The sequence below is a fragment of the Rattus norvegicus genome, chromosome 1, assembly GCF_036323735.1.
Source record: "Rattus norvegicus strain BN/NHsdMcwi chromosome 1, GRCr8, whole genome shotgun sequence".
NCBI lineage: Eukaryota > Metazoa > Chordata > Mammalia > Rodentia > Muridae > Rattus > Rattus norvegicus.
This window is the reverse complement of record NC_086019.1, coordinates 87,154,152-87,165,551: the sequence shown is the minus strand read 5'-3', so window position 1 is coordinate 87,165,551 and position 11,400 is coordinate 87,154,152. Positions and strand designations below refer to the sequence as shown.

General features: G+C 42.3%; 1 protein-coding gene across 1 annotated transcript; it reads right to left on the bottom strand.

Moving 5' to 3' along the window:
• Positions 1-222: 222 nt before the first annotated feature.
• Positions 223-10,304, bottom strand: LOC120098290 (pregnancy-specific glycoprotein 22-like). The gene is given in 5 exon segments (XM_039097368.1): positions 223-626; positions 1,620-1,979; positions 4,015-4,374; positions 8,680-9,039; positions 10,112-10,304. Coding segments are annotated over 5 exon segments (1,557 nt in total). The 3' UTR covers positions 223-342.
• Positions 10,305-11,400: the final 1,096 nt, after the last annotated feature.

Below are 11,400 nucleotides of genomic sequence, written 5' to 3'. Positions count from 1 at the left end.
AAAACACTGCACAATTTTCACAGCAGACTCAAAGTTTGGGGGCTTCTGAAATTAGTTCCTGTGTATTCTGAGGATTGATTATATATTTGATTCACAAATTAAATCCTTAATGCTTTTGCATTTTTGTTTAGTACATTGATGTCTCTGTTTTCTTTGGATACATAGTCTCATTTTAAGTCCTGGCCTGTCCTTATATGCACATTTATCCCAAAATTACAGGCATGACTCACAATACTGGCTGTACCTGAGTGGTAACTGACAATTTTCACCATATAACTTTACTCCATTATGTACCCTATCAATAAAAAATGCCCTCATTCATTTATAGGATGAGCAGAGGAGTCACTCATTAATCACAGCCAGGCTGACTGGGAGACTAATCTGCAAACTGACAGGATTGGAGACCTCACATTGATACTCTCCAGCATCCTCCTTCCTGACAGGATCTATGATGAGTTGGCACTTTGTTGGGGATAGTGCCATCCTCTCTGTAAGCTGCAGACTCTGATTATTGAAGAACCAGTGGATGGATATTCCAGTGTCAGCTGAGAGGCAGGTGAGGACCACAGAGCTCTGTATTGTGACTGTAGTATTGGTGACATGAATGAATGGCTGTGACACAGGCTCTGGGAAAATACAGAAAAGACCAAATGATAGTAGTCCTACAGAGAGCTCAACCATCCCCTCTATAGTTCACACTTGCCACACATGATGTGTGGCCTACATTCATCCAGTGTTTCCTATGTCTCAGTTGTCCTATAACAGAACACATTGTAAATAATCATTACTGTGTCAGTGAGTTAAGCACAGTTATTAGCAATTGCCTGGGATGGGGCAGTATATATAGGCTATATGTTTGATCCACAAATTAAATCAAATCAGTAGTACCTGTTGCTATTTTCCTGCAGAAGCTAATTTCCTAGGCTGCCTCCATGACAATGTGTCAAGTATTTGCCTGCTCCTTTGTTTCTACATGGGAACACTGACTTTCCTGTGAGTCTCCTAAGCCCATCAGAACAACTGGCAGTGGCCTAGACACATGCCCACTGAGACTCAGAAGAAGATACAGAGGTGACCTACATAGCTGCAGCTGTGAGGGTGGTGCACAGCTGGTACCATACTCTATGGGTTTTTAAGACTCAGTAAAAACTTGTTCTCTGTCAGCTCTAACAGGAAATAAAAAACTAAGAAGTCACAAAAATTTTTCCACAGTGTCATCTTAAGTTAAGACAGGGACAGAGTTTTGGAACCAGCATCCTCCTTCCAGGGCCTCCTGGTGCTCTCTGTAAGGACCCCATGTCTTCCTCAGTCAGAGCCTGTCTGAGTCTCACAGGGTCTTTAACGGGGCCATGTGTATGGTGTGAGTCATAAGATTTTGCACTCAGTGTGACTTTTTTGTGATGAGTTATCACACACACATTCTCTTCTCTGGAGGTAGACACTGGTGAGGGGTTTTGACCTTCTGTGTCAAAATCCTCATGTGTGTCACACAGTAACTACTCAATTGCCAGTGTGGGGACACAATCCAGTGTGATAGAGAACAAGCACAGCCCAGTCCTGGCATTCCAATGTAGGAATAAGTCATACCCAGTAGCCAAAGAGCATAGGGAGTCACTTACTGTTTACATATAATTGCACCTGTGCTTTTTCAATTTTGAAATCTCTGCTTAAAGTTTCAAGTGTGTACATTCCTGCATCTTTCTCAGTGGCATTCTGAAGCAGCAGGGATCCGTTAGTGTACACAATCTTTCTTCTGCTGAGTTCACTTCCCCATGTGGTGGAATTCATGGCTCTGCTGTATTCTGTGATTTTCAATATCTCAGCCCCATACACTGATTTGTACCAGGAAAAGGCGTGCAGACCTTTTGGCAGATTATGAACAACGAGAAGAACACTTTCTCCTTCAACAGCATACTGTGACACTGGTTCAATCATGAGTTGAGAAAAGGTGAGGGGGTTACAGCATGTAGAAAGGGGGGCTGGAAAGGAAAAAAAGAAAGAGTCATCACAAGCGATCATGGTGCTTGATGTAAAGACGGCTACCTCTGTCCTAAGCATATAAATTTGTCACTCTGCCTAGAGCTGCAAACTTAGGTGTGTCTATCCCACTTGATCAAAGTTAGCAATATGACTTTGTCCACTCTCTCGGTGCCCCTGAAAAATGTCATTTTCTCCTCATGGAAGCTTCTACATGTTTGCTCCTGTGATGCACTCAGTCAGCCACTGTACACATTCATATACCCTGGGGTTTGAGATGATGCCTCCACTGAACTATGGACCCCAGATTTCCACTTTTTGCTTTTTTGTTTTCTGTTTTTAGTTTGCTTTGTGGCTCCAGTCAACCCCTAACATCGCCTTCTAGATGTCCTTGCTACTCTGCTGTGCATCTGAAGAAGGAACAGTGGCAAACTGATCTTCAGATCAGGCTGAGATCTGGAAAAAGGCTAGGATAGTAGGCTAGCTGGTTTTGTGTGAACTTATAACAATGTAGAGTCCTTTTGAAAGACAAGGCCTCAATTGAAAATGCCACCACCAGGTATGGGGAAAGGAAATATGTCCTCCCCCTACAACCTTTGCTGCCTGCAGCAGGCAGAGAACTTGCCCCAAAGGCCAGAAGATCTGGAGAGCTGTCCTTGCCCTTCAAAGGCTACAGTGTTTGGGATAACAGGCCTTGAACCTCAACTGGGCTGCAAAGTAGAGCTTGTTCTAGTGGTGTGGATATGGGTGTGAGTGTGGCTGTGGGTGTTGGTGATCCAGCCTCAAGGGACTGAGAACAGGAGAGCTGACCTTGCCAAGGCAATGATGGAGAAGCTTGAACTGGGGGTGTGGTTGAGGGAGAGCTGGTGGGATGACCAACTCAGCTACTACCCAGGCTCAGATCCAGGTCTTTGAGTTGGCCTAACACAACATCTATGAACTTCTAGAGTACATAAAGGGACCAGTCCTGATGATCCAAGGCAGCAGGATATTTGTGACACAGGGCAACAATAGGATATCTGAAAGGAGTCCCAGTGAAGATGCAGTATTGATACTATAGCAGAATATACAGACCTTAAACCAAACCAGTGATTCATTGCAACAAACATTTACAAGTAACGCTGTAAGGACAAAAGGGTATACTATAAGACACTATGATACACTACAGCTTCCATGACGAGATTTTTCTTCGTTTCATCTACTTTTGTTGTTGTTCTTCCTCTTTTCTGTTGGGGATGGATTACAAGTGCAAAAGGCAAATATGAAGGGACAAGAGTATGAAAGGAATTGTAGCATATGATATGAAGTTAACAAAGAAACAGTATAAAATTGTTTTTTAAAGAAAATGTCACCACAAGAGTGGCCTGTGGGCTAGCCTATATTTTTTAATTGGGGTTTGATATGGGTGAATCCAGTCTACTACAGGCAGTTCTACCCATGGGGTACAGGACATGAGTGATATAAAACAGAAGACTGTACATGGCATGAGGACCAAGCCACTAAACAGCACTCTTTTACGGTACCTACATCAGCTCCTGGGTTTTGTTTGGGAAACTCACATGTTTGGAGTTAATAAATACCCAAATTTGACATAGACAGCCAAACACAAAACAAAACAAAAACAACAATGTTCCTTATCACCTCTGAGAGAAATAGAAGTTAAATCTCAGGACAATGCTTCCCAGGGTCACTTTAGTCCAGCCTTGGAAAGACAACAGGGTTAAGGACCCCCTGGTGCTCACCTCTCCTTGAGGTTGCCATGGTTTCCTCAAATGCCTGGCTAGAGTCCTACATGACTAAGAAGAGTCTTATATTTAGTTGAGTTACTTTCCATCAAGGTCTTCCTTGATGGGGTTTGGGAATCAGAGGACAAAGTCTGACCTGTGGCCATTTAACTCTAACATGTGTGTTTTGTACCACGTGCTCAAAAATTAACATGGGAACACAGTAAAGACAGGAGACAGGCACAGGCTAGGTATGACAGCCCTGTCTATTTAAGCCCCACACTGTATTAAACTATCACAGAGAATTACTTACTGTCCACCTGGAGTTGTACATGTGCTAATTCTGTTTTCATATCTGTACTTAGAGTTCATAGGGTATATAATCCAGTATCCTTCCACGTGACATTGTAGAACATGAAGGATCCATTGCTATATATTGTCTCTCTACCACTGTGTAAAGGCCCATGAACACTTAAATTAGTGGCTATTATGTGTCTTGCAACCTCAAGATTCCTGGACACAATCATTCCTTTGTACCAGAAAAAGGCTCGAAGATTCTCTGGAAGATTGTGAACAACTAGAAGAACACTTCCCCCATCAGCAACATTGGGTGGCACTGATTCAATAGTGAGCTGGACAGAGGGAGAAAGCGGTCCACAGGTCCAAAAGAAGGCTAGAAGGAAATAAAAAGATCCATCAATGTTAGAACATTTCTATTTGGATAAGTCTCAAGACCAGCCTCAGCTTAGAGAGGAAGTCTGAGGAAGGGGTATCTAAGAGCAGTGAAACAGAAGTCTCAAAGTCAAATTGTGGGTTACAAGCTGATGTCATATGTTCTTGAGACAGCTTTTCAGACATTTTTCTCTATTCTGCTCAATACAGCTTTTTCTTGCTTTTCTAAAAACTCCCAGGATAGCTCATCTCTTTAAGATCAAAGCCTGGGGGTTGGGGATTTAGCTCAGTGGTAGAGGCCCTAGGTTCGGTCCCCAGCTCCGGAAAAAAAAAGAGAAAAGATCAAAGCCTGGTCTTTTATTCAGTACCAATCCAATCGTTCATTCCAGGTTCCATTTTGATTATCCCACAAATCAGCATTCTATGACTCTAGCCCCTTGATTCTTAGAAAAATACAGCAAGCAATTTTTACATTGCAAATGAATTCAGAGATCTATCTGCCTTTGAAGCACAGACAATAAGCTTGCTGGGTGGGATCCCACCCTGAAATTACTATTCTTACCATACCTGTGCCTAGACCTAAACTCCCTCTGCCCCAGACTGGCCTTGAACTCAGGAATCTGCTTGCCCTTGTAAGCACAAACACTTAGCTAGGTGGGATCTTGCCCATCAATTGATACTCCCTAAATCTCTATCTCCTTCCTTAGTATCTTTCTGACAAACTGACTTATAGTGCAGTTGTCTCTGTTCTTTTAGATTTGTGAAGCTCCTTATACAAGTGTATCCTTATTTTGCATAGTTGAGAAATTATATATTTTTGAACTTGTGTTTTGCAGAGTTCTTTCCCATTCTTAAGGGCTGCCCTGAAGATCTCATTTACCATTTTGCTGAGAAGGAGACACACTCTCACCTCCCAAACCTGTCATGAAGTCATTAACCTTAGTAAGAAGAATATTTTCCAATAACCTTGGCAGAGAGAATAGTTCCTGAAGGAAGAACATGAAGTAACACACACATACACACAACACACACACACACACACACACACGCACACACACAAGCTTTACACCCACATCAACACTCATAGAGGCTCTGTTCCAGGGGTAGGAATAATGTCATGCCATCCCTGCCATGGCCATGCCAGACTTGGCAGCTTAATATGAGGCCCTGTGTCCTGAGATGTGTCCATTGCTCAGCCAAGGTGTGTGGTGTCTCCCTGTCCTACATTGTGTCCCCCAGCAGTTGTCATTTTCTCTGTATGGCACCCTCTCCTCATTTGTTAACGTGGCTCTTGTTCTCTAGCCTCAGATCCCTGCTCACATTTAGAATAGGTTGGTGTTGGCATGATGCCTCCACATCCTTGTTCTCCACTCACCCTGTTTCTTGTCTCTCTGAATCTTTCTGTTGTTACATTTCTGTTCCCCTTGTGGTTCCAGTCAATACCTGAATTCACCTTCTAGCATTCTTTATTAATCTAGCTTCCAGTCCACTAGGACCAAGACATCATAATAAATGCGCTTTGCTTTATTTTTTAATCCTTCCTAGAAAAAAATTATATACATATGAAGAATGAATGAATTAAAAATGTTGCAGGACCCTGTATGCCCATAGATTTATTTATGAAATCCATAGGTTTTGAAATACAGTATTGAATCATTCCATTTGCTTTAAGTTTTTACACTTATTTGTGTATTTTATTTGTATGTGAGCATGAGTACAACAGCAAGTGTCAGTGTGGGTGGGTGGGTGCAGGATACAGTGCTTAGGTGGAGGTCAGAGGACTTCTGATCATTGGTCTCGACTTTTCACACGATGAAGGAAACGCCTATATCCTTTTAACCATGTCATAACACCCAGCTTGATTTTTTTTTTTAATTTCAGATGTCAAACTGAGAACATTAGTGTTCAAAATATTGTGGTCTTGGTGATTAACTTTGTGTAAGAACAATGTGCTCCTGGCCCTTACTATTTGTTGTTCAATGACAACTTCCTGATGCTGAGCCTCCGTACCATTCTGTCTCTTCTTTCCTACAAATCCTAAGACTCCTCTCATGTCATATGCCACTCAGAAGACTGCAAATAGTAGGTGAGTCTTCTTCTCTCACATACTGTCAACCTTTATTTTCCATGACTATGATAGGTGGTGCACCCTTTGCAGTGGGATACAAGAATGCCTCCTTGTTCTCAGTAGCCTAATACGTCCTCCTTATGTGGCACATCTACTATTGCATAGCTCACAAGTTTTTGTCCTTCCCTGTAGAGAGCGGCGCGGCGAAACAAAGATGGCGCCGACATCCAGCCTTGTCTGGATATAAACGACTTACTGCGCATGTGCAGGCTTGTCCCCTTGCTAGGGCTCCCTCTAGTGGTGAACAGCGGTACTGCACATGTGCAGTTTATTCACCAGGTGTTAGTTGACCGTTAATATGCTAATGAGGTGATTCATTCTCCGCCAATCCCTGGAGGACAAGTAGTGGGGTGATCCAAGCCCCACCAATCCCTGAGAGATAATTAGCATACTGTTGTCTATATAAGCCGAGCGATTTTGCTGCTCGGAGTCCCTGTTCAAGAGAGCTGTAACACTGAGAAGAGCTGTAACACTAAGAAGAGCTGTAACACAGTAAAGGCTTGCTCGCAGAAGAATCCTGTTGCCACGCGTCGTTCTTGCTGGCGGGACATTGGGCGCGCGACACTTCCCCTCTCTGAACTGAACTTCCCAGGAAGGAACACCATATTCCCATAGACTGTGGGTGGTTCTCTTAAAAACACATTGCTCTGCCTCTGTTCCCTCTCTTCTTCTTTTATTTCAGTACTTTAGAATATGGAGTGAGCATCAAAGCTAATGAGCATCCTCCTGAACTGGAGGAATAGAGGATGGCCCTGGGGCTTCCCTCTGGTATATCATGGTCTTGGTCTGTCAGCACCAAAAATTAAAGCCTGCATAACTGTACCCACAAGTACTCAGCAGTGTTCCCAGTCTGCCCTGTGTCCTCAATGATATAGAAAGATGGATTTTTGCTCTCAACAAAGTGACAAAGATGTCTGTGTAGCTCCTAGGATAACAGCTGAGTGATCTGTGGTGAAGGGGACAGATATATCCTCACTGGAGTCACCAGAGTTCTAACCCAAGACAAAGACCTAGGAGCATATGTGTAAGGAGTCTCACATCATGGGTATGTGGGAGGAGGTAACCTGATTACTGGGAAGAGGCTGTCAGCTCCTTCTTCTCATGTAAGATTTCATGACAATGCTCTCACTTTCCCTGCTTCCTGGGCTGTATAATAGCTCTGCTTACATGCTCAATGAGATAACTTGGAGTTCTTATATCTAGTTGATTCCCCTTAGCTGTTCTATATTTCCCAATGAAATATATAAATCTAATTACTATTTCTTGGCAGTGTATCAAACACACACATTAAGAAAAAATAGGTCTAAGAATTCTGTGTCCATGATTTCCAGGTCAATAGAAATATGAGTAGAATCAAGCTACTAGATAAGTTCCTGGGTCAGATAAATAGTTGTCTGAATGTTGATTTTGTGTACTGATGCTGTCCACTATTAATAACTGGAGGAACTGGAGCTAACATCTTGAGGACTGTTCAGATCCACAGATCCTGTTTCTATTTGTATACAGTAGAGAATTCCTTGAGTGGAATCTAGAGAACAAACACTTGTCAGGAAGACCAGTGTCCTCTGTCTCTTATGTTGATGACCATGGCCATGACCTTCATGTAAAGTCTCACAAATCCATCAGAACAGGTCATTAATGACCTGGGCACCTGTTCAGCTATGCTTATCTGCTGAGTCACTGAAGAATATGTACATGGCATCTAGCCTAACCATGACTTTACTAGCAATGCACTGCCTGGTCCCACACAAAACTGTGACTACTTGATATCACTGTTCCCTGCAAACAAGAACTCAAAATCCAATCTCTATAAAATGCTTTTCAGGACAATCAGGAGTTGAGTCTGGGATAGAAGTCTGAAGCCAAGGATTCTTGGTTCTCTCATTTCATCTATATATTTCTCAACCAGGCCCAGTGTTGAGGGCCTAAAGGTGTTCTTCAAGGAAACATTCCTGGCTGAATTAACTAACATGCTTCCACCCGTCTTAAATGTTAAGTCAAATAAAGGATTCTTATTTATTTCCACTATTCTATATCACTTGTGTCTTGAACTAAATGTTCAAACCCCACATGAGGCCACAGTGCAGAGGAGAAATGAGCACATGCCAGGCCTGACACTTGTTTGTGTGCCATAAAATGAACTCACCCAGCAACAAGAGTTCACAAAGCATCACTTACTGTACACATGGAGGTATATGGATGTTGTTGATACAATTTCTCCATGTCTATTTAACGTTCGTAGAGTATAGAATTCTGTGTCCTTCTGGGTGACATTTTGAAGTAGCAGGGATCCATTGCTGTACACCGTCTCTCTACCACTGTGTTCAGGCCCTGTCACACTTATGTTAGAGGCCAGTGCATACAGTGCAATTCCAAGATTCATATTTGTCACTCCCTTGAACCAGGCTATGGCTATAAGATTCTCTGGCAGATTGTGAGCAAGAAAAAGGACATTTTCTCCTTCAGCCACTTGGGGTGGCACTAATTCTATGGTGACTTGGAGAGTGGTGGGCAGGAGCCAGGAGGTTAAAAGAAAAGCTAAAAGAGAAGAGAGAAAGACCATCAATATTGTGGAGGTGTGATAATCATTCAGCTTAGGGATGTAGGTAGGGGTGTACCCACCCTTTCTGATGGAGGTCACAAACATGACCTCTATCATCTCAGAGCTTCTCACTGTACCATTAACTCTCTAAGGTTTTACTGCTCATGTGTCTGCCTGGATTTTCATTTCATGTCCCCATATTTGGTGTAAGGATACCACTTTGATCTCCTCCTCCAAAGAGTTCTCATTTTCAGAATATTTCTCTGTTCTTTTTGTGGTACCAATGTTATCTTTTGTATACTCTGATGCCAGGTACATTGGAACCATGGCTTTGTGAGGACAGGAATTAGTCTGACCTTTTTGGAAGTTTAAGTTTCAAGGAAAGACTCAGATACTAGTCCAAAAAGGAAAGGAAGTAGGAAGAAAGAATAAAGTAAGGAAGAAAAGAAGGAAGAATGGAAGGAGTAAAAGAGAGATGGAGGAAAGGAAGGAAGGGAGGAAAGAATGGAAAATGGGTTTCCATGTGTTTATATGTGGTTTCCAGGTTTGAAACTAATGACAATAATCATACTCCAGTGTGATTTAAATGTTTTTACATTTCCTTAATTATTTCTATGTGTGTATTTTGTAAACACAAAGTCTAGTATGTTTTTTGCACTTTCATGGTTCAAACTTCTGTAGTAGGCAGATAAAGGCTAACAGGAGTCTGTTCTATTTATCACATGGGAACTGAAGGCTGAATTCAGATTCTGTCCACATACTGTTACTGGCCTACCTATATTTGATTTCAATTTGAAGAGTCATGTTGTCATGTTTGGAAATGTCAGTCCTCAGAAGATAATAGCCAGTATGATTGGCTGGAGGCTTTTCTGTTTTATTCCTCATGTTGTGTCCATGAATATCTGTTAAGCTGCTGAACCTCTGTTCCTCATAATACCTTCTGCCCCATGATTGCCAGCAAAAACCTCATCTCAGACTTCTATTATTTTTAGGAGATCCCTGCCTACCTCTGAGTTCTCCACAACCCATCAGAGTTTTCCACCATCATCATAGAGTTGATACCCTTACCTGTGAACAGAAGACCCTGCCAGGGTATATACCCTTGTAGACAAGTGCGAAGGGCACCTACATCTCTCTTCTCACTGTACTGTCCTCTCTTTGAAAAGGAGAACTTCCCCTCCAACACAGCACCAGCATCTGCTGTCCTTCCTCCTGCTGATCTGTGTTTTCTCTCAGGAAGGAGCAGTTCCCTGAATCCCATGGTCTGTGGATGTTGGAGTCTGTGTCCACAGCACTGCTTTGTCCCTTCCACTCTCAGTGCTGTCCCTCACCCCTCTCAACTTTTCTCTCTTTGTGTTTCACCTCCAGGCAACATATTGGGCAACAATGTTGATAAGCATCCCTTTGCTCTCAGAGAACTCATCCCAGACTGGCATCTGTTATGTCTTGGCTTTGGGTCTATCAGCATCAAAGTTTAAAATGAAATATTTTTTATAAATATAAACAGTGAATTAGTCCAACAGCTCTATTTGTTTACCTTTACTAGTTGACAGCAATCAACCTTCCTCTTGCTATGATTAAAAACAGACTTCTGGTCTGCAACTCTGCAACTCTGCCTAGGGCATATCAGGCGCTCCCACCTGCCCACACCCTCAGACAGCCTGACTCACAGGAAGTCTGCTGTAACCAGGATCATAGGAGGCCCTCCTAACCAGAGACAGCACTGTTTTTCTCGAATAAGGCCTGCTCTAAAACACTTCAAAGAGATCTACCTTCCTACAAGGAAGGACAGGATCCAGTCATAGATAGCATGGCCAGTTAACACCAGAGACAACCAGATGGCGAGAGGTGAGTGAAAGAACATAAACAACAGAAACCAATACTACTCAGCAACATCAAAACCGAGGTCTCCCACCACAGCAAATCCTAGATACCATAACACACATGAAGAGCAAGATTCTGACCTAAAATTCCATCTCATGAAGATGATAGTAAACACTTCTCAGTAACAAAGACAGACACTACCTCAGACTGACTAAAATGGTGAAAAAAATTTTCATGCAAATGGTCTGAAAAAATGAGCTAGAGTAGCCATTTTAACCTATTTAAATATTTTATTAATTCATGTTTAAAAATAATATATTAATTGATTTCACCAAGAGATTACACAGTGCGACAAAGAACAAATAATTCTACACATCACCAAATGTGCTCTATTCTGTGTCATATTGTAAATCTCATTCCATTACTGCTTTGTCTTTTTTTGATTGATATTTTTTGTTTATTTACATTTCAAATGTTGTCCCCCTTCCCGGTATCCCCTCTGCAAACCCACCATCCAATTCCTCTTCCCCTTT